The following is a 25,736-nucleotide window of genomic DNA, read 5'->3' on the forward strand; positions in this document are numbered from 1 at the left end:
ATTCCTCTCAAAAACAAGAGAACCCATGTTAGGGGAGGAACACAAAGGCACAATTCCTATGTGCCTCTGATCATATACAATAATATTTGTCGAAATGAATCCAGGCAATGGGACAAGAGGTTTATTTCTTTGTTGTTTTTGTTTTCTTTTTGTCTTGTTTGTTTATCTGTCTTTAGGAGGCTAAAGGTGGGCATGGAAATGGAGGGGAAAGGGGTAAACGAATGCAGTAGTGGCACTCACTGGATGGTATGTTGAGAATGAACTATACAAATGTGTGTGGGTTTGGGAGGGGAAAACTGGGAGAAAGCAAGAGAAGGGTGATGTGCAAAAGGAAATGTACTTGTTCCCTGACTTACGTAAGTGTAACCCCTCTACGTATCACCTTTACAATAGCAGTTTTAAAAATTAAAAAAAGAAGGGGGGGTGGTAAACCCAAACAGAACACAGTGCCCAGGAATTTGATAGGAAAGCCCTCTCTACCTGATTGCTGGGTGCCTGCCTACTGTGGGTGGGAAGGTGCTGCCCTCTGGTGGTTGATGCTAGGACAACTTGGATCTGGGCCTCCCCACCCTTGAAAAGGCAGGCGGGGGTGGGGGGTGGGGAGGGAGGTTGCTGCTGTTGGGTGGGGCAAGGTAGAGGGGAGTGTTGGATTAGTCCAGGGCTTCCCAATGATTCTGGGGTATCAGGTGTTTTCCTAGATTCATGCTCCCATCCAGAACTCTGCCTTTTCTCTCTCCTTTTTCATTCCTCAGTATCTTGATAGCTGGGTGCTGGTGGCAACCTATCAGAACCAAGGTGGGTACTAGTAGTTCAGGTCTATAATAGAGCTAGTGGAGAGGCTGAGATCTGAGGATCTCATTTCAAACAAACTGTTAACTTCAATGAACTAGCAACACTAACACTGCAAGGGGAGATGTTTTTCAAGCGGTATAATGGCAGCTTGGAGCAGAAAAGGCTAAGTGAGAGCATAAGCCCTGAGTTCAAGCCCCAGTACTAGGCCAACGCAATGCATGTACACATACACCCACACCCACACACCCACACCCACATCTTGGTTGAAGCAAGTTGCAGGTTGAAGCAAGACTGGCAGCCAGAGCTGGAAATTATTTCCCAGAACTTTCTTCCCCATTTTCATCTTTTCTCTACCCTCTCCCCCAGGGCACCCTGTATCTTCTGGCTGTAGGCAAGAGCAGGTGACTGGGAGCCAATTCGCACTATGATTTCCCTTAGTGGATTTCTCTTAGTGGATTTCCCTCACCAGGATTAGGGGCATTGCTAAAAAACAGGGAAAGATGTTTGATTCCAGAACAGCAAGCTCCCATAACCTTCCAGAGTCCCTCAAAGAAAACCCTTGCCTTCTAGACTCTGAGGCTTTTACTGAAGTAGTAAACCTAAAATCAAAGCTTTTTACGTTACTTCTTTCTCCATTGGGGGTTTCTGTGAGCAGAGAGTCTTTGGGTATGATCTCCCTTCTACTTTCCTTCTTTGGGCTTCACTTGTTTTGAGGGGCTCCAGGTCAAGGAGTAGACTCCAGGAGTGACCCAGCAAGGTTATATCCCTTGGTACTCACATCTCTCTTTTTTGGCATTTCAGCTCCTGCCAGGGAACACCAACCCCTCCTCCTTCAGGTTCAGGCCAAGAAGCCAGCATCCTTTCCCAGCATGCCCTGAACCTTCTCAGCCCATCAAATTGAATTGCTTTCCCAGATATCATCACCAGGCAGGGAGGAATAGGCTTTTTCCCTCATGGGTTGAAGAAAGCAAGGGTGGGCAAGAGAAGGCTGGGAAGCCTCTGTTTGCTCAACAGCTCATTTTATCCTCCCACTCCTACCCCCAGGCAGCCTGCAAAGACTCACATGCTCCAAATCGAATGTGAGCATCTTCCCAGAAGGGCTCTGGAGAGAATCTAGCCTAAGAGGACAGCACAGAATGACCCAGGTATTGTTGAAGTCAGCTACAATGGCTCTGACTGAGGGTTAAAGGTAGGGCTCTTGCTGTCAAGATCTCAGTGAAGTATTTGTGGGGGGGGGCTCTGGAGAAATCCATAGATGGCCTTTGATGGCCTAGAAGGATGCAGATCATCAGCTCAGGCCAACCCAGGACTCAGCACCTCATGCACCGTGGATTTGGGCTAGAATGGACCTGGGTGCTCATCTTTTTGAGGGATTTCTAGACTAAGCAGCCACAGGGAACCTGGAAGGCAGAACAGCTACTGGGACTGGGCCAAGGGCAGAGAAGTCAGGGCTCATGTGGCCTCCATATACCAAAAAAAAAAAAAAGGATTCATGGAAATCACAGGACCAGGGGCAGCTGAGTGGACACCCCCAAAGGCTTCATTGCTCAAGGCTGCTGGGCTGGGGGTCCAGCTGGGGTCTGGGCTGGGGATCCAGCTGGAGTCCAGCTTGGGTCCAGAGAGCATCCCCCCCCATTTCTTCTCCATGTTAATGCAGGGCCTGGCTGGCAAGATTCCTTGGCACTCAGGGTTTCTCCATCTAGAAAAGTAGATTCCACCCACCTGGGCTAAATTCCAGCAAAACGGTTCATTCCATTAGAGTAGTTAATCCGTCCTGATGGGCTCAGTCCCCTTCTGCAGTGTCCTGGGAAACAGGGAAGCAGCTGTCTGGAGAGGCAGACCAAACTCAGGACTCTCATGGGTAGACACGAAGCCCAGGGATCCTTCCCTGCTTGGCTTGGCCCTGGAGATAGGGGAGAGATCCAGAACGCTGCCTGCCAAGAACCTGGAAGCCTGAGAGCAGACCTCCATTGACTCTTTCTGCTCTGCAGCTGGCCCTGAGCCTATACCACAGTCTATTATTATTATTATTATTAAATTGTACAAAGGTGTTCCAATTCTCAGGTTATGAGAACAATGCTTCTTGGTCAATGTCACTCCTTCCTTCATTCTCCCTCATTTTCCCTACCCTTAAGTTACCTAGTCCAGTTTTACATTGAATGTGACTACCCTTGCTAACCTTTCCTCCCTCCATTCCAGTGTCCCCATCCCCACCCCTTTGCCAATCTCCAAAAACATGTTTCCATTTTCTAGCATTCATTTTGATAAATAGTCCATTAGTTGTTCAGAGGAGTTACATTTTTGGATTCCTCTCCTAAATGTACCATCCTTTAGTCAGTTTGTTGTAGGTAAATGTGTTGATACCTGTGTATGTTATAATACACATTTGTAAGAAGACATGACATAATCTTTTTTGTGTGTCAGGAGGCTTGAACTGAGGGCCTGAACACTGTCCCTGAGCTCTTTTGCTCAAGGCTAGCATTCTACCACTTTGAATCACATTTCCACTTCTAGTTTTCTGGTGGTTCATTGGAGATAAGAGTCTCACAGACTTTCCTGCCTGGGGCTGGCTTTGAGCCATGATCCTCAGATCTCAGCCTCCTGAGTAGCTACGACTACAGGTGTGAGCCACCAGTGCCTGGCTATAACATAATCTTCAAAATGGTTGGTTTGCTATTGCATGAGTCATACTCTTCCCATCTCCTAAGTGTGTTCCCATGTGGGCCAGCATGCCTGCCAGTGGTGATAGGAACACTTCAAGCCACATCATGACTGCTTCCACAAAGCAGAGACACCTGCCTGACCTGAGCCAGGTGCCTGATGCCAGTGGCTCACACATGTAACCCTTGCTCTCAGGAGGCTGGGGATCATAGTTTGAAGCCAGCCTAGGCAGGAAAGCCTGTGAGTCTCTTATCTCCAAGGAACCACTAGAAAGCCAGAAGTGAAGCTGTGGCTCAAGTGGCACAGTACGAGCCTTTAGCAAAAAAAGCTAAAGGATAGCACCCAGGCCCTGAGTTCAATCTCCAGGATGGTCATAAATTAATTGATATTAATAAAATAAACCCTCTAGCTGGCCCCAATGGTTCATACCTGTAATACTTGGGAGGCTGAGATATGAGAATCATCAAGCCAATCCAGGCAGGAAAATCCATGAGATTCTTACCTTTAATTAGCTACCAGAAAAGCTGGAAGTGGAGCTATGGCTCAAGTGGTAGAGTGCTAGCCCTGAGCAAAAGAGTTCAGGGACAATGCCTAGGCCCTGAGTTCACACAAAGGAGAAAAGACCTTATTCCCTTGAGGTTTTCTTTTTTTTGTCAGCTATTTTGTCATTGTGACAAAAAAAATCTAACAGAAAATTGGTTGCAGAGAAGTGGGGCTCAGCAGCATTTGGAATTGGCTTGTGGGAGGAATTTGGAAGAGTTTGGAGGTGCAGGCTAGAGGTGCTGTTTGCTCAGTTTAATGGGTGGTTTTGTGGGACCTCAGAAGATAGGAATGCAGACAGTGCAGACTGCTCATGAGGTTTCTGACAGGAACAGGACTCTATTGGGAACTGGATTAGAGACCAGTCATGTTGCATTCTAGCAAAGAACTTGTCTATATTTTGTCTACATCTTGAGATTTTTATGGGATGCAGAGTTTAAAGACGAACTAATCTGCTGAGGGAAATTTCAAGGTAATGTAGCGTTTGGGGTGTAGTATGGTTGTTTCTAACTGCTGTTTACAGAAGCAAAAAAAGCAAAGCAGAAAGACTTGAAAAACTTGCAGTTGGTTAGAAAATCCAGTGTAAAGTTGGGGCTGAGGAAGTCTTGGTTTCTGAAAAGATTAATACTATTCAACAAAACAAAATCCAAGGACTGGGCTGGGATGTAGCTCTGTGGCAAAGCACTTGCCTAGCAAATACAGTGTCCTGGATTCAATCCCTAGTACCAAAAATAAAATACAAAAAAATACAGTTAAAAAATTAAATACTTTGCAGTGGTATAATAGGTAAGAGGCTTTGAGGGTATCTCAGGAATTGGCCAGACGCCAACTGCCACTGGCTATGAAAGAGTACAACTCATTGGAAAGGCTTTGCCTTGAAAAGAATGTGTTTTCAGGACCCTGCTGACATATGGCTGGCTAGGAAGTTGGCTCCCCAGGATTTCTTTCACTATCTGCACCCAGGCATTGAGAACATTGAAGTTATGGACCAAGGAGGCCTAGATACTGCTTGAGTTGACTGACAGCTTTCACAAGATGCTGGTTTGCAGGCATGCAACATGCAAGAATTATGGGTCATGAGGCTTCCAGCCAGGTTTCAAAGAAAGGCTTGAGAGACTAGGATGTCCCTGCAGACATCCTCTGAGAGGGCAGTGCTCAAATCTGTGAGCATGAAGCCTACGCTTCGACTGAGACCCTAGAACACTGGTAATGCCAGCAATGTGAAATGTCTTCCTGGAAAAGCTAAGCATCCAGCCCAAGAGAGAGGGCATGTAGGCTGAAAATTGCAAGATCAAAAGTAGTGCTGCCCAAGGCCACTGGAGTTCAATTGTGCCATCATGAATCCCAGAGGCCAGACATGGTGGTACAGGACTTAATATTTGCCCTCCTAGGTTTCCATCTTTCTTTGATCTCATCCCTCCTTTGTATACTCAGTTCATCCCTTGTAGGATGAAAATGTTTTCTCTTGGAAATATATAACTTTCTTTTTAATTTTATAGGAAATCCATAGCTTAAAAAATGGTCTTGAGCAGTATGCTGGTGTTACACTCCTATAATCCTAGTTACTCAGTAGCTGAGAGGTGAGGACTGAAGTTCAAAGCCAGCCCCACCAGGAAAGTCTGTGAGACTCTTACATCCAATTAATCACCCCAGAAAAGCCAGAAGTAGAGCTGTGGCTCAAGTGGTAGAGCACTAGGCTTAAGCACAAAAGCTCAGGGACAGTGCCCAGACCCTGAGTTCTAGCACCAGGACCATTATATGTGTGTGTGTGTGCGTGCACACACACACACACACACACACACACTGCCTTGAGTCTTAGTAGAGGTTCTCCACGTAGAAGATTTTTGAACAATGTTGGAATCGTGAAGGATTTAGGGACTCCTGGAGATGGTCTAAATGTATCTATAAGCTAGCCATGAATTTGGGGGCAGGGGAGGAATGTAATGCTATAGTTTGAGTATAAAGGATTTCCCACAGGCTCAGGGGCTCTAGCTGGTGAGGGCATTTTGGGACTAGATAGAGGAATTAGGGCCCAAAGGTATACTTCTCAAGGTTATACCTCATCCCTTGGCCTTTCCTCTCTTTCTGCTTCTTGGCCATTATAGAGTGGTCCACTATGCTATGCACTCCCTCCATATAGCCCAGCAACTTGCGATCAAGGGACCAGGGACAGATCTGTCTGAATGTGCAAGCAAAGTAAGCGATTCCTCCCTCTTGAGTTGTCCTCTCAGGAATTTTGATCACAGCCAGGGAAAGCTAACTCACTCTGACAGTTCTTGCTTAGAGTCCCTCATGTGGCTGCACTCGCATGTCAGCAGAGGCTGCAAACCTCTGAAGCTCGGCTGTTCTGAACGTTTCCTATGGCGTGTTGATGTGGCTGGCAGTTGACACGGACTGCTGGCTGGGGGCTCAGCTAAAGCTTTCAACTCCAGCACCTGCAAGCACAGAGCTTCTAGCATGGCAACTGAAGAGTGTTGGACTTCTTACCTCAAAACTGGCTTCCCCCAGACTCAGTATCTCTAGAACACTGCATGCAGGGTCAAAGCCCTTGCTAACCCAGCGGTGGAAGCCACATAGCACCACTGCTGCCATACTGGGCCATTCAAAAGAGCCGCGTGTTCATGCAGAATCAAGTGGAGAGGCCTACGTTTCATTTCCTGATGCGGGACCTTTTCTGGAAAACAAACTAACAGCCAGGCGCTGGTGACTCACACCTGTCATTTCAGTTGCTGAGAAGGCTAAGATCTGAAAAATCAGGGTTCAAAGCTAGCCTGAGCTGGAAAGTCCATGAGACTCTTATCTCTGATTAACCAGCAAGAAGCTGCCGGAACTGAAGCTGTGACTCAAGTGGTAGAATGCCAGCCTTCAGCAGAAAAAACTAAGGGACAGCAGTCAGGCCCTGAGTTCAAGCCCCAATACTGGCATAAAATAAATAAATAAGCTCTAGAAGGCCAGCTGGTTCATTGCATGGGTGATGGAAAGATGCGGACTTCAGCGTGAAACATGCCCATGGGCCCAACCAGGGTTATCAAGAGAGAAGAAGGTAAGATATTTAATGAGCACCAATTATATTCCTATATGGAAATAATTCTTTACTGTATTCTAGCAAGAGCAGTTCATTTATCCCTTATAGCATCTCCTCTGGGAAAACATTTTTATGGACATCTTTGTTTTACAGATTAGAAAATGCAGGGTTGTGTTGCCCAAGGTAAGTGACAGACTCATGATTCATGACCAAAATGACTGTCTGTCACTCATCACTGAGGTAAGCATGAGGCAGAAGCCGCTGTCTCTCATATCTTTCTGCGTGTCCCTCTCATCTCCCTCCCCATCCAATTCCTCCATTCAGGGATGCAAATGTAGCTGCTCACCAACTCTCAGAACTGACCTGCAGGCACATCTTCAGCTAGAGCTTCCCCACAGGTGTCAATGATGGATGAGAAAGACCCTAGAAGAGGCTCATTACCTGGGCACAATTCCCTCCCTCTCAATCTACAAACCAATTCAGTGCCTTCTCCTTAGATCTGGAAAAATTCTGTGACCCACAAACTAATAGTGGAGGTGATACTGGGTTATTTCCTAGGCCTAGGCCTTAAGAAACCAGCAGCTTCTACTTCTTCTCAGTCCCCATCTCTCTCACTCTCTGTCTCTCTCTCTGGTCTCTTTCCCCCACCCCCTCCTTGGTGCTGATATTGGAGCTTGAACTCAGGTCCTCAAGCTCTTGCTTAGCTTTTTTGCTCAAGGCTGATGCTTCACCTTTTGAGGCACACCTCCAGTTCCAGCTTTTTTGCTGGCTAATTGGAGATAAGAGTCTCATGGACTTTTCTGCCCAGGCTGGCTTGGAATCACAGTCCTCAGATCTCCTCCAGAGCAGCTTGTCCACCTGTTGAATATCACTGAGCAACCTCAGTTGCTACCAAAAGAATTGCTCAAATTATCCAAGCCCAAATTCCTCACCCATAAAATCATAGTTATTTTAGCCACTAGAATCTGGGTTGACTCGGAACTCAGCCTGGACCAACATACATTTTCTCATCCAATCTATCTGTTATCACTATCTGATAGACTTGGACATTTAAATAGAGTGGTTAAGTAATTTACCCAAGGTCTTCTAGGAAACACAAGACTCAGCTTGCATTTATATTTGAACTCGTACTTGGGGAGTCTGACTCCTGAGCTCCCCACTGAAGCCTTTTTATTATGTTGTGTCTTTGAGGGCCCATGTGCCCTTCCTTGGGGGAGATCTTGCATTTCAACCATAAACATTACCTTCTGCCAAAGTGACTTTTTTTTTTTTCTTTTTAAGTACTGGAGCAGTACTCTAAGTACTGGCAAGATTTGGAGTCACAGGGCAGAACAAAACTCAGCAAAATTCAGGTCAGTGGGGCTGATTTGATTATCTTCTGACACCTAAAGCAAGCCTCTGTGAAATGTTTGTTCAATGAATAACCCTCAAAGGAGTGACAGAGTGGAAGAGGATGGGAATGGGGGTGGGGCACTGAGATCTGGACAGAAAGGGTTTTCTGCCATCTGGTGGCTGTGCCTGGAACAACACTTTTTTTCTGGATGGCAAGGGAAAAACAAAACAAAATAAACCCTGAAAGAATCCTTGTGTGTGTGTGTGGGGGGGGGTCATTGGTTGCGTCTAAAATCACACAGCATTCGGAGACCTTCCAGACTGGAATGGGATAGGGGGGGAATGGGGCTTCCTCTCTTGGGGCATCTGTTCTTGAGGTAGGCAGGAAGTAGGGCCGCTGATGCCGTCAGTCCATCCCACTTTTATGGAGCTCAGTGTTCAGTGATATTTGTGATTGAAATTTGCCAAAGTAAGTGATATCATAGCTTATACTTCATCGTAAAGTTTCTAATAGAGATAGCTAACCAGAAATGAAGGGTGATTCTCAGAACTTAGAACATGGACTTGTACCTGCCAACTCCCCGCCTCTCCCCGGACCCCATCACTGAGGTTTCTACCTCCCTGTGTGTATTCTAAGACCTCCAGACACTGGTGCTTCAGCACTCCGCCCTTACAGAGTGGCTAGGTATAGCATCCAAGCAGGGTAGGGATGTCCCCTGCACAGCCCTGAAGAGACTAGTATACACTATCTTCACATCAGACAGGGACCCATTTTCCTCACCTGGAAAAATCCAGACCAGAAATATCTTTCTGAGAGAACTGCTAGAAAGATCTCAGAAGGATAGACACGTGGAGAAGAGGCCCACCACAAATATGTGCTTATCTAAGGGCATTGCCTTAAAAAAAATACATATGTCCATTTCCAAACATCTCAGCCAGCACCCTTAGGAGTGCTGTCTGCCCATCCCAGACCAAACTTTCACCCCAAAGTTTTGCTCAGGACTTTTGCCTCACCCCATCCTCTCTTCTAACTCCAACAACTTGAATAAGAAATGCAGAAGGAGCTAGGCATTGGTGGCTTAGACCTATCACCTTAGATCTTAGAAGAGTAAAATCTGAGGATCATGGTTTGAAGCCAGCCTAGGGCAGAAAAGTCCATGAGACTCTTACTTCCAATTAACCAGCAAAAAAGGAAGTGAAGATGTAGCTCAAGTGGTCCAGTACCATCCTTGAGCGGAAGGATCGATTTCCCAAGCCCTGAGTTCAAGCCCCAGTATCAACAAATTGAAAAAAGAAAAGAAAAATGCAAGGATATGTGGTAAGAACAGACACTTTATTGTACACCAGGATTGGAGAGAGAGGAAGGTGTGGCCCTGGGGGGGGGTGACAATACTCCACCCCTCCCCTGGGCTGAGGGGTTCTGGACCCAGGGCTCTGACCAGCATGGCACACATAGACTTGAACTGTTCTAAATTTGTACCAGGACGGGAAGTGACTGCCTGGTATGTGTGCTTGGGTCTATACAAAGCAGGGTTTTCTGTGAGAGGGGACCCTGGGCCCTCCTCTCTCAGCCTCCATCACTGGGCCCTGTGAAGGGGACACATCTCCCACATTTCAGGGCCTAGTGGAGGGACCCAGGGGTGTGTGCAGGGTGTCAGGTGCATTCCAACCTGTTCGGTCTCGCTTCTTTTTCACAGTGGGGAGGACTCTAGCGGGGAATGTGCGGCTGTGAGGATGGGCAGAGGGGAAACTCCCTGCCGGGTAATACTGCAGGCCTGCGTGGGCCCTGGTGCCCCCAGACTCATGGCTTATGCAGGCTGACTTGGGGGGCCTCTTCCCACACTGAGCAAGCAGCAGCCCCTGCAGATTCTGTAGGGCGGAAACCAACCGCGCCTATCTTACCTTGTGTGCCCCACCTGTCTGTCCCTCATCTGGGCTTCAGGTGTCATGATACCTCAGGAGAGAGGGTAGAACGCTCCCTGAGCAAGAAGCTGGTAATTGAGGTTGAGGACAGAGAGGGGAGGAGACTCTTACTGGCATTCCCCAGCTCTGCCCCAAATCTCCAAAGCAGTGGAAGTGGGGGCCCTGTGCTGGGATATGGGGCCTATCCCATCTCTTTCCTGCAGAGAAGCGGGACTGGGGCCTCACCTGCCCTGTGACCCTACCTGCCCTTGATGGCCTGTGGAGGCAGCAAAGGTTTCATAGGACAGCGGTTCCTTTCTCAACTCTGAGAATCATCTCAAGGACAGGTATAGGGCAGAGGTGCTGTACGAAGCCATCCTAAGACATCCAGTACTTTTCCTGCCCAAGAGCTTGTGACCACAGTGGGAAAAGCAAAGAGTTGCCTGGACAATTAACTTGAGAGGGGGGGCTTCCCTCTCCCCAAGGCCCTCCTTCTCACAAGAGGTATAAAGATGATGAATCACCAGCAAGAGACACATGCCTTATCCATAAAGCTGAGGGAGAGGGAAGAGAGGCAGCCTGGGCTTCCAAAAGATGGGAAACACTGGGAGGGTCACAAATCAGCACCTTACACACACTCACACTCGTGTATATACATCACACACACACACACACACACACACACACACACACACAACTCTGAGCCCTACAAACACACAGGAAAGACTGAGCCAAGACAAGGCCTGGCCTACAGCAAAAGGCTACAATGAACACTACTTGAGCTCACAACAAAGCAGACAGCCCCAGCTCAGCCCCCTCTTGCAGACTTGCAGGCTGGGGCTTAGCCCAGCCACGCTACAAAATTAAAAATATATCAAATATACAATGAAAATAGATCTGTACAGCACTGAGGATGAAAATAGTCCACCAGCCACAGTATAATATTGGGTTTGTCATTTCACAGCATTTACACCCACATATACAGATTGAATGTACAATAGAAATAGCATAGAGAGAAGAGGGTAGATAGGGAAGTCTTCTCCTGGGGCCTGGTTTTCCTGCTGCTAATTCTGCTTAGGGCTAGGCATGGAGCCCGGTAGAAGGTATTGTTAGGTGAGGGGGGGGCGTGTTGATGGTAGGTCTCTGTACCCCCCAAAGCTCATCCCTTTGGAAGATCTGGGCTCCTCTCAAACGCTGGGATAGGTGGGATTGGGAGAGCTAGAAATGAGAGGTGTGAGGGAGGGCTGGTTGGGGGAAATGCCCCTCTCCCCCACCTAAGAAGGGGGGTAACCAGAGGACCCATGGCTAAAGGGGGGACCTGAGCCTGCTCTGTTCCTCCTAGTCCTGAGAGCAGTTGGTGGGGGGGGGGTGTCACTAAAATGACTCAGGACCCTCCATGAAGGTGTCCCAGACCTATTTCTTCCCTGCAAACCAGAACTCTCAAAGATGGAACATGTCTTCCATCCATCCATCCATCCATCCATCCATCCATCCACGGACACTTATTCTCCAGTCAGGTCCTGTACTCTGAGAATACTCGGGGGGGGGGGGAAGTCTTGAACATGGCGGCTGGGGGATCCTGCCATTTGCTTCAGCCTCCTGCAGGACAGAGGCTCTGTCTTGTAGCACTGTATGTGATACAGCCCACCACAGGCCAGGGAGGCTTGGGAAAGCTTTCCAGGGTGTTTGCACAAGATGTGTGTGTGTGCCACAGGGAGAGTGAATGGCAGCCCAGAGGAGCGCCAAAATGACCTGTCTCCCCCCAGAAACAAGTTTTCCTGGTTAAGAGCCCCTGAACTTCTAAGGGAGAATCCGCCACGAGAGGAAAAATGAGGCCCCAGGTCGGGGGAGGGGGGAGTGTGCTTCAATTGTGCTCCAAACCATCGAGATTGTGCTGGAAACTGTCAAGTTGTGCTCTGGTCCCCTTCTCTCTTGAGGAAAGAGGCAAAGGCCACCAGGCTGGGGGTCCAGGCTGGGTGGAAGGGGACCAGGAGATGGCTGAACCCTAATCTAGGTGGGAAGGTTCTGGGCCTAGTTGTTGTCTTTCTAGGTGGGATGAAGGAACATACTCTAGCCACCTCAATAAGAGCAATAACCCCCAAAGATTCCAGCTAAAGCCAGGAGGCCAAGGAGGCCTCTCGGCAGCCAAGATGGATGCTCAAGCCAAAGGGTTACACCTACCCCACCAGACAGAGTTAAGAAGCTTCTGTATACCTCCTACCAAGTCTGAGCCCTGAGTCCTGGCACATGGGTTCCCCCCGGATCACCAAGGCAGCCTCCTGGCTCAGAAGCCGCCCAGTCTGGGTTGGCTGGTGCCTCTTCCCATGATCATGTGACCACATGAGGGGACCAGTCCTCAGACCTCAAAACTGCGGGTGGCAGGTTACAGGAGGATTCCCTATTGGGAATCCAGACATGGCTGCAATTTGGTGAGAGGTTCTCAAGGGTAAGAAGTAGGGGATAGAGTTGTCCCCAGCCTCCCTGCTCAAACCAAGGGAGCAGAGTGCTGGGACTAGGGTCGAGAATGAGCAAGCTAGACCCTCTGTCCTTGGCAGAGGGCCTGGCCTGGACCTGATGGCCACCATGGAGGAAGAGAGCAGGCCCAGACAAATGGGCAGGATGGGTGGGCATGGGGGGGGAAATGGACTGGTTGGGGGCAGTGGTCACAGCTCTGACTCAGGGGTGCTGGCCAGGAGGTAGCCGCTTCCATAGCGTCCGTTGGGGTTGCCGCTGGTGTCTAGGGGTGATGTGCTGCCGGGTCCCAGATAGGAGCGGTGGGTAGGCATGGGGGAGGGCGCCTCGCTGGGCACCTTGCTGAGGATAAAGCGGGTCTCGTCGTTCTCTTCCAGGTTTGAGATGTCCTTCATCATGCGGCCCTTCTTGTAGGACACGGAGAGGGTGTTGGAGCCATCGGACAGCAGGTGGAAATGTCGCAGGATGAACACCACAGGGATGGGCAGGGTTGCCACGACGATGAGGGTGACCAGGAGAGCCATGGCCCAGTTAGGGAAATACAGGTAGCGCTCTGCAGCCTGAGGGTGATTGAGTGGTAAGGGCTGCTGCCGGTACAGTGATGGCAAACACTTCCCTGCCACCCCCCACCTCAACCAGGTCTGCAAGACAGCCCTCTTCCTGCCCTCAACCACGATCTGCCACTCCTCTCCCCTCCTATCACCCTAACCAGGCATCAGCAGGTCAGTGGCTCTGGGGCACTACTGGACTTGAACTCACCCTCATCTTGGTTTAGCTATCTCAGTCATCTCCATAGACATGGAGAGAAACTAAGGGTTTGAAAGACCTGTAGTGAGCCTCAGTTTCCCCATCTGTGCCGTAGGGATCAGGCCATTGCTCAGGGTGAATGTACAGATGACAGGCTTGGTATGCACAGCCCCTGACAGGGCCTAGCACAGAGTTTCTGCTCCATAAAGGTATATCCTGTTGTATTAAAGGCCTGAGAAGGTGTCCATGCCTCTGAGATCTCTAGTCCCCACCACTTACCTCCTCCTTGATCCAAGCACTGTAGCCTGGGGGTGTGACCCCCAGCTGGATGATACTGGCTGTGGTGAGCACAGCCATGCATAGGGGAGACACAAACTTCCACATGTAGAAATAGAAGCGGTAGGGTTGGAACCCCAGCATCTCCGTCAGTTCCTGCATGAACCTGCCAGGCATAGCAGAGGGCACCTTTACCACCACGCCCCCCTGACCCCCGGCCACCTCTACTAAAAAGCCTTCATTGACTAGTTCCTTCTAGGCTTTTCTATGCCATTCGATTTTATTCTCCTAGGCTATTCCAGTCTATTCTTATTTTGTGCCCATATTGGGGGCTTGAACTCAGGGGCTTCTACTCCTACTTGGCTTTTTCACTCAAGTCTGACACTCTACCACTTGAGCCACGCCTGCATTTCTGGCTTTTTTTGCTGATTAATTAGAAATAAGTTTCACAAACCTTCCTGCCTGGGCTGGCTTTGAACTATGATCCTTAGATCTCAGTCCTTTCAGGTAGATAGGATTACAAATATAAGCCACCAGTACCCTTTCTAGGTTTTTCCTTCAAGGCTGACATGCTACTATACTTTACATTTTGTTTTGTTTTGTTTTATTGTGCCAGTACTGGGGCTTGAACTCAGGACCTGAGCATGATCCCTTATCTTTTCACTCAAGACTGATGAAGTACCACTTAAGCCACACCTTTTTTTTTTTTTAGTGATTAATTGGAGATAAAAGTTTCTCAGATTTTCCTGCCTGGGCTGGCTCCAAACCTCAGTCCTCAGATTTCAGCCTTCTGAGCACCTAGGTTTATATGTGTGAACCAGCTGCCTTGGCTCCTCCCAGGCGTTTTTGTAGGCCTCACCTTCAATGCTCATAGTGTGAGGCCTGGGTGGACTCTTGGAGGCTCTGCTCTACCTGGAACCATATTCCACCCAAGGATTTGATACAGCCCGTCAGACCTGCCCTGGGTGGAGGATGGGTAAGGGCACTAGAGAATTTGTGTTCACTGGAGCACATGCTGCATGGCTCTTGACTCCCCCTACTGGAGAAGATACAGCGGTGCACCTTCTTAGCATCCAGTTTTCTCACCTCAAGGTCTAGAATTGCTAAGAATCGCAAGAGGCAGGTAGGTCATAAAGCATACAACACTCATCTTCCCCTAAATTACACTACCTGAAATCAGGCAATTCAGTCTATTACAAATGTAAGCAATCATGAGTGTTAAAGATAGATAGAACTCGGTCACCAATAGATGAAATCACGTATTTTCATACTGCCTGATAGTTATTGAAGGTATCTAAAACATTCATATTCATCACTTCTTTGAAATCATGTTTGGTACTAGATCCACAAACAGATCTTATAACTTAAGGCAATAAAAATAAAGTAAACGTGCTTTATTATTCTGCATATTAAACAATAGTTTTTTATGTGATTACTTTCCTATAAAATCCTATATATTTTATGTTATGCATTTAGAAATGATATTCTGGGCTGAAGGTGGGGCTGAAGAGGTAGAGCACTTTCCTTGAAAATGCAAACTCATGAGTTAAAGCCTCAGTACCACTAAACAATCAATGAAAACGATACTGTTGCCAGGTGCTGGTGGCTCACATCTGTAATCCTAGTGACTCAGGAAGCTGAGATCTGAGGATTGCAGTTCAAAGTCATCCCAGACAGGAAAGTCTGAGACTTATCTCCAATTAACCACCAGAAAATGGAAAGTGGAGCTGTGGCTCAAAGTGGTAGAGCACTAGCTTTGAGCACAAATGCTCAGGGACAATGTCCAGGTTCTTAGTTCAAGCCTGCTGACCTATCACAAAACACATTAAAATGATCCTCTGCAAGATACCAGTGCCTCACACCTGCAATCCTAGCTATTCAGGGGGCTAAGATCCAAGGGTCATGGTTCAAAGCCAGCCTAGGCAGAAAAGTGTATGAGATTCTTATCTCCAGTTAACCAACAAAAAACTGGAAGTGGAGCTGTGGCTTAAGTGGTAGAATGCCAGCCTTGAGCAGAAAAAACCTGAAGGACAGTGTCCAGGCCCTGAGTTCAAGTCCTAGTATTAGCACACACCTTTAAAAAAAAGATATACTGAGAATGGGAATGGCACCAGGTAGGGTCCATTTGCACCCAGAGTTAGAATCCTTCTAGCAGTGTCTTCCAGCCCTGGTTCACAGGGCAGACACAGGGGGTCCCCCTTTTCATATGCAAGTGACTCCTGTGAGAATAGCCCAATTCCAAGACTATCTAGGAAGTGTCAGGGTTGAGGGGTCACTGGAAGTCCCAGTCATTGCTGAGAACAAGGAAAGAGTGGCCACAGACAATGCTGAGCTGAGCTGCGTTGGTAGAAAGAGCTTTGTGGGAACAGGGGGGACAAGGCTGAGCACTGATGGTAAGTGAAGTCCGTCCTCAGATCAGGCCATGAGACCAGACCCATCCTTACCAGACCTCATCACTGAATATCTTACCCTGCCTGACTCCAAACTTGGGCCCAAACCACCCTTGGAAATCATAGCCACTGAGATTTACAAGTTAGTTCGTTAGTTATTTTTACTATTTACTTATGGTGGTCCTGGACTTGAACTCAGAGCCTGGGTGCTGCCCCTGAGTTTGTTGTTTTTGTTGTTTTTCTGAAGGCTAGCACTCTCTCTATTGCCCGAACCACAGCTCCATTTCTGGCATTTTTTGGTAGTTTATTGGAGATAAGAGTCTCACTGACTTTTCTACCTAGGCTGGCTTTGAACCACCATCCTCAAATCTCAGCCTCCTGAGTAGCTAGGATTATAGGCATGAGCCACTGGTGCCCGGCTACTCCATAAGTTCTTGAGGGCAAGTTGAACTGGATTCTGGAGAGTTGGTACCTAGGACAGAGGCCAAGGTTTTTTAAGGCAATTTAGGCTGGGAGTAGACTTGAACCCAGGACTCATAGATCCTCAGCACATTTCTTTTACTAGCTAATGGCTTATGTCAGTCATTCCCTCTTTCTAGGCTTCAGTTTCCCAGAGTCTATGGTCTGTTGCTCCATTCACAAGCAGGTCTAGAATACAGGACCCTCCAGGAAGTCATGTGAGACTAAGCCTGCCTCCTGCCTCCTGCTTCCTTTCTCCTTCCCCCCCTCCCCCATGCCTCTCCCCGTGTCTCCCTTACTTCTTGGTTCCATAGATCCAGGCCACAGCAATGTTCTCAAGGATGACGATGACGGTGAGTGGCAGGGTGGCCGAGTAGTCATCGAACATGGTGACAAAGTAGTTTCCGGAGCGCTGGACGAACAACAGCCCCACGAAGAATGCAAAGACACAGCAGCCCACTACAGAGAGCCGGGAGGCCGGTGTGGGGGCAAAGGTGCAGGGTGGGCAAGAGGCTAGCATTCCCGCTCCCTTGGGGACAGCTCTACTGGAGGATGCTCAATGCTGGGGTTCTGAGCCCCCCTTCTGGGTAGGAGGGATTCTTAAAGAAGGCCCAGATTCTCCTATCTCCCTCATCCCTGGCTCAATTCCACTTAATTACGCCATTGAACTGAAATGATTCGCTGGATCTCTGTCTCTACCTCCGTTTCCTCATTGAGAACCATAAGGTACTCCCTGCCTGAGGGTAACAGTGGGAAGGAGTTCTGCATGGGACCCGAGATATACTTAGCAGGGTCCAGGGTCCAAAGGAACTGGGGCTGGAGCTAAGAGGGTGGAGCAGGGTGTGAGCCGGTGCTGAGCCCTGCCCAAGATGAGCCAACAGGGCCTCAGCCAGAAGGGCAAGTGAACCCAAGAAATAGGCCACCTCCTGACTCGGGTTTGACTCCAGTTTCCAGATTTTTCCTTCCGGCTGTGGCCCAGGCTCACAGATAGGTCCCAGCTGTATCCCCAGAGAGAAGGCACAGCCCAGGGAGAACCTGATATTTCCCCAGTCCACCTGACTGTCCGGTACGTGGGCAGCCACAGGTCTTACCTGTGAACATCTCCTTGGGCACCTTGAAGGTGTCGATGATGGGCGTGGTGATGCCCGCCATGGTTCCGATCATGCTGCCCAGACCCAGGTTGATGAGCATCAGGAAGAACATGACAGACCAGAATGGAGAGGCAGGGAAGTGTGTCATGGCCTCCGTGAAGGCGATGAAGGCCAGGCCTGTGCCCTGTACAGACTGAGGGTAGAGTGGAGAGTGAAGGTTCAAGGCCCGCCCACACCCCGGAAGCCCCTGCTTCCTTCCCTCTGCCCTTGGGGCTTTTAGGAATCATTGCTCTCTGTCCCCCCGCCCCAAACCTGGATCCCATTGATTGGATCTCAGCCTGTTGGTTGGGAATCCCGAGGCACTGGAATCTCCAGGTAGAATAGAAGTACCAGGAATTCCCCTGCAGGGGTCTAGGATCCACAGGTGGTACGGAGACCTTGGGGATTCAAGGGAAGAGGCTCATGTCTAGAAATGCCCAGCACAACCACTTCTTCTAAGATGTCTTCCTTGATTGCTCCAACCTTGCTGGCCATCCAACATCTGACATTCGGACAGTTGCCCTGTAGCAGCTTTTAGCGCTCCATCACAGCGATTTGATTGGTCTTTGGTGAAGCTGGTCTAGGGCTTAATTAAGCCACCAGATAGCTCAAGAACAGCTTGAATGCTTGGGTCCTGCTTCCAGGGCACGAGGCCACAGCACACACTCACTGCCTTACACGTTCTCCTGTGATTTCGAGGGAACACACACCTCCGTCTGAGCATGTAATTCCTGCCAATTGGATTTGATCAAGGTTGTAGTATATGAAAAATCTGCTATAATTCTAGTTTTACTCAGAGGAGCAGGCCATCCCAAAGAGGGTGCGGAATGTTTATGGAACACAGAAAGGAGAGGTTTTTAATGCTGTTGGGAAGAACCCAGGCGATGGATTCCCAAATTGAGCACCTTAGCTATTTTCATTTTCTGTACCAGTACTGAAGCTTGAACTCAGGACCTTGAGCTTGCCCTTGGCTTTCTCATTCAAGGCTGGTACTCTACCACTTGAGCTACACCTCCACTCGCAGCTTTTTTGCTGGTTAACTGGAGATATGAGTGTCTCAAATTATTCTGCCTGGGCTGGCTTCAACCTGTGATCCTCAGATTCTAGCTTCCTGAGTAGCTAGGCTTACAGGAGTGAGCCACCAGTGCCTGGCTCCTTTGGTCTTGATCACCTAGGAAGGGTCAAGGATGTGGGAAGTGGCTCCTTCTGTTTAATGGAGCTCAGACATTGCTTAGAGAAGCTTCTAGTCCCATAAAGAAGGGCAAGGTTGGGCCAAGCTATGGGAGCCTGCTACAAGTAGGACCCTGTGGGTTTCTCTATCCTGTTACCCATATAATTTGACTGAACAGTCATTTTTCACCAATCCTGGAGCTTGAACTTAGGGCCTGGGCACTGTTCCTGAGCCTCTCTGTGCTCAAAGCTAGCACTCTACCACTTGAGCCACAGCGTCACTTCCAGCTTTTTCTGTTTATGTGGTACTGAGGAATCGAACCCAGGGCTTCATGCATGCTAGGCAAGCACTCTACCACTAAGCCACATATCCAGCCCTCATTTTGTTTTTAATTTTCATTTTTGGTGACAGTCCCTGTGCTTGAACTCAGGGCCTAGGTGCTATCCCTGAGCTTCTTTTGCTCAAGGCTAGCACTCTACCACTTGAGTCACAGCAATACTTCCAAGTTTTCAGGGTTAACCGGAGATAAGATTCTCACAGACTTTCTTACCCAGGCTGGCACTGAACCGCGAGCCTCAGATCTCAGCCTCCTGAGTAGCTAGGATGACAGGTGTGAGCCACTAGTGGATGCTTTGTCTAATTCATCTTTGTATTTGTCCACTTAGTAGCTGTGAGATCTTGACCAAACTCCTACCTATAGGCTACTCATGGCTAAAACCAAGGGATGATATTAATGTTCACCTCCTAGACCTGGAGCTGGAGCACAAAGGACAGACAGGAACACAAACCCGTGCCTCATGCATCATGAGCAGTGATTATATATATATATATATATATATATATATATATATATATATATATATATATCAGGACCAGACACTACACAAGTCCCCTCAATTAATAGGGAAGTTACTCACACTGACTGTCTCTGAGATGGATAGGCCTGCCTTGGCCCCTGGTCTAGTCTTAAGCTACTTCATGGCAAGGGCTTCTGCTGACACATCCTCATTCTCTCTCTGTGTGAGCTCATAGAGGGTCCTTCTCATGACATAAACTAGTGAGTCCCTATGGGTTTTCTGAAGCCAAGCTCCAGCTACCCTGTCTCTGGGCTCCTGCCTGTCCTGGGTAGAAGAGCCTGCCTCCTACCTTGTTCAGCTCATCCTCCAGGAGGCACGCATCCAGGCCCAGATCTGAGAAGTGCTCTTCCTTTACAGTCATGATGACGTTGTACATCTCCATGTAGTCCTTGGTGGTCAGGTGGGAGAAGTTGACATGAGGTGGAATGAGGTCCCGGCTTAGGACATTGGAGTTGAGGTACCCAAGGATTTTCTCTGCATTCCTACAGCACAATGGGGGAGAGGGTTGGGTAAGAAGGCAGGCACACAGGCAGGACCCCATGGGCCACACCTCTGAGCCTGCCCTGTGGGCCAGCGCTGGGGATACATGATGCTTTCCTAATGCCAGGCCTCTTGCCCCACACAGCCCACCCGCCCACTCCTGATGAGGTAGGCTGGGGAGGGAGGGACCAGAGAGGACAGGCCACCTACTCGACCACACACTTCTCGTTCATGATGTTGGCCTTGAAGCCCAGCACAGCAAACACCACCAGCGTAGCCAACACTGAAGTGAAGAAATTGATGAAGGACACCAGGGCAGCGTCAAAGTGGCAGTTATTGTCCTGCTTGTTGTAGCTGGAGAAGGCGATGACACCACCGAAGCCCAGTCCCAGGGCGAAGAAGACCTGAGTAGCTGCTTCTCGCCATACCTGTGGGTCCAGCATCTTGTCCAACTGTGGGAGAGAGCCATGACGGGGAAAGAGACACACATGGAAACAATTATTATACTCAGAGCTCAGCACTGGTTGCTCAGGCCTATAAGCCTGACTATTCAGGGGGCTCAGCTGAGGATCTCAGCTCAAAGCAGGCCTAGGCAGGAAAGTCTGGGAGACCAACCACCAAAGAGTCAGAAGTAGAGCTGTGGCTCAAGTGGTAGAGCACCAGCCTTGAGGAAAAAAGTTAACGGATAGCATCCAGGCCCTAAGTTCAAACCCCAGACAAGAAAAAAAAGTTATAATCAAGTATTTTGGGGTTCCCTATACCCCTTTTCCTCACACCCTCAATGGAGACTGGCATCATAATAAGAATGTCCTGGGCTGAATGACCCAGGACCACCCACCTAATTCATCTGAGCCTTAGTTTCCCCAAGTGCAAAACACAGATGTCAATTTCAGAGGATTGATGTGAGGTCCTAGTAAAATAAAAAACGAATGCCAAGTGCTTGCATAGTAAATTCTGTTCATTTTAGCTGCTGTCATTCCTTACCATGGAGCTGTCAGACAAAGGAACATGACCAAGATCAATTGTATCCTGCACAAGTCTAGGGAGTGACATTCTCTTAGATTAGGGTGTGAGTGGTACCTTCTAGAGTCATGTAGTCAACAGCCTGTACAACAGGATGAGTGAACTGGGAACACCAATGTCTCTATATGACCTTCCCTCCATCCCAAATAGAACAAACCCCACCTTTTGCTTCGTTCTCCCTGCTCAATCTTTCCTTTCACCCCAAAAGAAGCCACACAAATCTACACACTTCAAATCACATAACTGACACCCCCTACACACACACACATCCCTCTGGACAGAAGCAGCCCCTGCCCTAGCACCATGTCTTCAGACCTTACAAAGGCCAAGCCATCACAGCATTTGCACGGCACGACACAATTTCCAAAGCCCTTTCCGTATCTGTTTATCTTTTACTGTTTGTTCCTTGAGGCAAGGTTCCAGCACTTCTGGAGTTTATTTCTAGTAGGAGAGGTGAGCATTGCTCAAATGATCTCATCAAGCAATGCTAAATTGCAAACATGACAAAGGGCTGTGGCAGCCAGACACTCAATGTTCTGAGCACCTGTAATGGGGGATGCAAGAAAGTCAGGAGGCGGCCAACCCTTCCCCAGGGAAGGGATCCTGGCGCTGAGATCTGACAGGTAGCAGTAGGGGCAGAGAAACCAATGTGAATAGGCGATCGAGGTAGGAGAGAGGATGCTGGGTAAAGGGGAGTGGAAGTGGCCAGGGAGGAAGCGTGAGGACAGGTGGGGGAATGCAGATGAGATGGTACCAGGATACAGCTGGGATGTGCAGGTGTGGTGGGACACAGGAGATGCACAGGTGACATGGCGTAGGTGAAGCACACAAGTAAGATGGTGCAGGTGAGATGGTGCAGGAGAGGCATAGAGGGGAGACACTACAAGTCAGATGGTACGGCTGAGGGGTACAGCTAGAGTGGTGCAGGTGGGGTCATGTTTCTGGCTTTTATGTTGAATGCATGGCAGTGGGAGCAGAGGAAGAGGAACGTGTTAGCACGGTTGGACAGGGCAGATCAAGACGAGAGCTCGACACGGCGCCTTTCAGAGGGAGGAGATGTCAGGTAGGCAGTTGGGCAGAGAATCTGGAATTTAGAGGAGACAGCAGAGCTGGAGGAAGAGGCTGGGAGTAGCAGCTTCCTGGAAGGAGGTAAAGCTAGGGCTGAGGTTAGGAAGTGAGGAGAGGCTGGCCCCGGGCAAATCCACCCGCAATGTTTCCCACAGGGAAGGGGAAGAACCTCCTGCCAGGAAGTGGGAGAATTGGGCAGGAAGAAAACTCAGGGAGAGTCTGATTGAGGAAGGCCAGGACGGCCCAGAGACCAGCGCTGAGAGAGGACATCAGCAGTCAGGTGGGTGTTTAGAAGTGAGAGGTCTAGCCAAGCACCAGCAGCTCATACCTACAATCCTAGCTACTCAGGAAGCTGAGATCTAAGGATCAGGGTTTGAAGCCAGCCTGAGCAGGAAAGTCTGAGACTCTCCAATTAACTAGCAAAAATATGGAAGTGGAGCTGTGGCTCAAGTGATAGAACATATTATCCTTGAATGAAAAAGCTAAAGGACAGACACCCAGGCCCTGAGTTCAAGCCTCAGTATTGGCACAAAATAAAATGATTCTCCCAAAAAGCAACAGGAAAGGTGGATGGTACATCCACCTGACAGGCTTGCTGGCCTGCATGGTGTCCTACTGTCTACGCATCATGACAGCCCTCCCAACCAAGCTGTGGAGCCTGGCTACTTCCCTCTGGCTCGATCCAGGCCTGGCAGGGTTATGGGCAGTCTGTGAGAGCCAGAAAAGAAAGGAGAAGTACAGGACTTTGTGAGAGCAGGCATGTTTAAGTGGACATGCTCTGGTCATGTCTCATGAGTGATGAAAATCCTCAATGGCTCTCCTCTGACTTTTGCAAATCCCTGTCCACCTTACCACTCTCAACAAAGCACCAGGGCCTTTCATGCCTCTCACCTTGGTCATGGCAGTTCCCTCTGCCTTGCATTCCCTTCCTCCTGCTCACTTCCTGGTGAACTCCTATTTATTTCTCAAAACCTAGCTCAAAGAGCCCTCTTTGAGGCTTATTCTGATTGCTGGTTACAGAGCTAGGCTTTGGGCTGTCATGGCTCTAGCCATGACTGTCATCCTTCCAGAAGTGCAAACTTCTATTCACACCTGTGTGAACAGTGCCTGATATGTAGAAGAGCTCTGAAACAGACAGACAGAAAGACAGACAGACAAAAGCTGACCTTGTGCCTTCAGGAAGGACTAGACAAGGGACTTTGAGGTTGGATCTGCCTTTTGGGGCTAAGATATCATCTTCTAAGGCAGATTCTTGGGACTTCAAAACTTCTGCTTTGTAAAAATAGCTTTTTTATTTGTGGTGGTCATGGGGCTTGAACTCAGGGCCTGGGTGCTGTGCCTTAGTATTTTTGTTTTTGTTTTTTGGTCGTGGGGCTTGAACTCTGGGCCTTGGCATTGTGTCCCTAAGTTTTTTCTTTTTGCTCAAGGCTAGCACTCTACCACTTGAGCCCCAGCTACAGTCCCAGCTTTTTGGTAACTAATTGGAAATGAGAGTTTCAGAGACTTTTCTTGCCCAGGCTGGCTTCAACCTGTGATTCTCAGATCTCAGCCTCCAGAGTAACTGGTATTGCAGGCATGAGCCACTACACCTGGCTAAGCATTGCTATTTTAATGCTGATTCCTCTCTTCTTTTCCTCCCTCACTTTTTTGTAATTATTATATTTGTAATTTACATTAACCATTACCATAAGCCATACACATATGTAATCCAAGCACTCCAGAGGCTGAGGTAGGAGTTTGAGGCCAGCCTAAACTGGCCTAATGACCTAAGGAGAGCCCTGCTTCAAAAATAAACCAACAAGACATTAGCTCAGATTTTACAAAAAGGTTCGGATTGTGAGACCCAAATACATACTGTCCTTAGGACTCTCGCAACTCCCTACCATTAAATAAGGGTGTAAATTCCTGGTGGCCATTCAAAGGCCATTTCATAAGCAAGGCAGCCATTCCAGTAAGACATCATAGTCCCAAACTTATCAGCACAGCTTGGAGACCTCCTCAGGACAGTGGGATATACTATGATATTAGACAAAAACAAAATTGTTTCACTGTATTTTAAGATTGTATCTATTATTTCCAGGCTTCATGGTGCATGCCGAAAGTCACAGTTGCTTGAGAGGCTGTAGGTAGGAGGTCCTGGTTAAAAGCAAGGGACACTATCCAAAAAAAGTTTGTAAAGCAAACAAACAAACCAACAACAAAACCAACAACAAAATCTCTACCAATACAGGGAGGTGGGATGGAGGCCTAGATCAAATGGTAGAGGCAGTGTAATAAGCTTAAGGCTATAAGATCAAACCCTAGTACCATCCTCCCTCCCAAAGACTGTATCTGTTTACTATTGCTCTTCCATTAAAAAAACTATGGAAGCTTGACACCCATTGCTCATGTTTGTAATCCTAGCTACTCAAGAGGATCTCAGTTTGAAGCCAGCCCCAGAAGAAAAGTCTGAGACTCTTGCCTCCAATTGACCACCAAAAAGACAGAAGTAGAGCTATAGCTTACAGCACCAACCTTGAGCAAAAAAAAAAAAAAAAAAAAAAACCTAAGAGACAGTTCCCAGGACCTGAGTTCAAGTCCCAGTATTGGCACACAAAATGGACTAGTAAAAAAATCCAAAAAGTTGGGAGGATAATGTAATGAATTCCCCTTATACCCACTCCCCAGCTTCAACAATTATTAACACCTGGCCAACCTCACCCTCCTCCATTGTACCCAATTCCCAGTCTTCATACTCTTTTGAGAGAAATTGGTGGATCCAGATCCCTTTTCGAGGCTCCCTAAATCACCTGCAGCCATACTTGTCCTTTGAAAGGATTGTGTCTCCGTTCCCCTGCTTCCAGCCTGCACTGGAGGGGCTCTCTCACTGACAGAGATGAACAGATACACAGTGTGAATCTGGGGGTAAACTGAGCCAGGCTCCTCCAGTATGGAATGCTTGATGTTCTTTGAGTTTTAGAAGATTCTTAGCTAGGCACTGGTGGCTCACACCTGTAATCCTAGCTACTCAGAAGGCTGAGATCTGAGGATCGCAGTTCAAAGGCAGCCCAGGAAGAAAAGTCTGTGAGACTTTTATCTCCAATTAGACAAAGAAAAACGCCCACAAAACTCAAAACCAGAAATGGAGTTGTGGCTCTAGTGGGAGAGTGCCAGCCTTGAGTAAAAAAGCCAAGGGACAGCACTCAGGCTCTGAGTTCAAGCTTCACTACCAACACAAAAATGTGCCAACCAAAGACGAACCCCTGTCCAGACTCAGGGTGCCCCACATCCTTTCCAGACATGAGGACACAACTGCAAGAGGAAAGAGAAATCACCTCTCCCTATTCAGTGCCCTCTCCCACTCCTAAAACAGCAATGGCTTCTTTTCTGTTCTTTGGCACAGTGGCTGAGTCATTCTCGCCTCGAGGGAAC

General features: G+C 48.5%; 1 protein-coding gene across 1 annotated transcript in view; it reads right to left on the reverse strand.

Moving 5' to 3' along the window:
• Positions 1-12,665: 12,665 nt before the first annotated feature.
• Positions 12,666-25,736, reverse strand: part of Slc6a17 (solute carrier family 6 (neutral amino acid transporter), member 17) — a 50,486-nt gene continuing 37,415 nt past the window's right edge. The window contains exons 7-12 of the mRNA XM_013031872.1: positions 20,445-20,686; positions 20,044-20,236; positions 17,688-17,880; positions 16,896-17,055; positions 13,751-13,913; positions 12,666-13,284 (exon numbers count right to left, since the gene is read on the reverse strand). Of these exons, the coding sequence (XP_012887326.1) occupies positions 12,916-13,284; positions 13,751-13,913; positions 16,896-17,055; positions 17,688-17,880; positions 20,044-20,236; positions 20,445-20,686 (1,320 nt within the window). The 3' untranslated portion in view covers positions 12,666-12,915. The remainder of the gene's footprint in view (positions 13,285-13,750; positions 13,914-16,895; positions 17,056-17,687; positions 17,881-20,043; positions 20,237-20,444; positions 20,687-25,736) is intronic.

Source organism: Dipodomys ordii, unplaced genomic scaffold (assembly GCF_000151885.1).
Source record: "Dipodomys ordii isolate 6190 unplaced genomic scaffold, Dord_2.0 Scaffold146, whole genome shotgun sequence".
In the NCBI taxonomy this organism is placed as follows: domain Eukaryota; kingdom Metazoa; phylum Chordata; class Mammalia; order Rodentia; family Heteromyidae; genus Dipodomys; species Dipodomys ordii.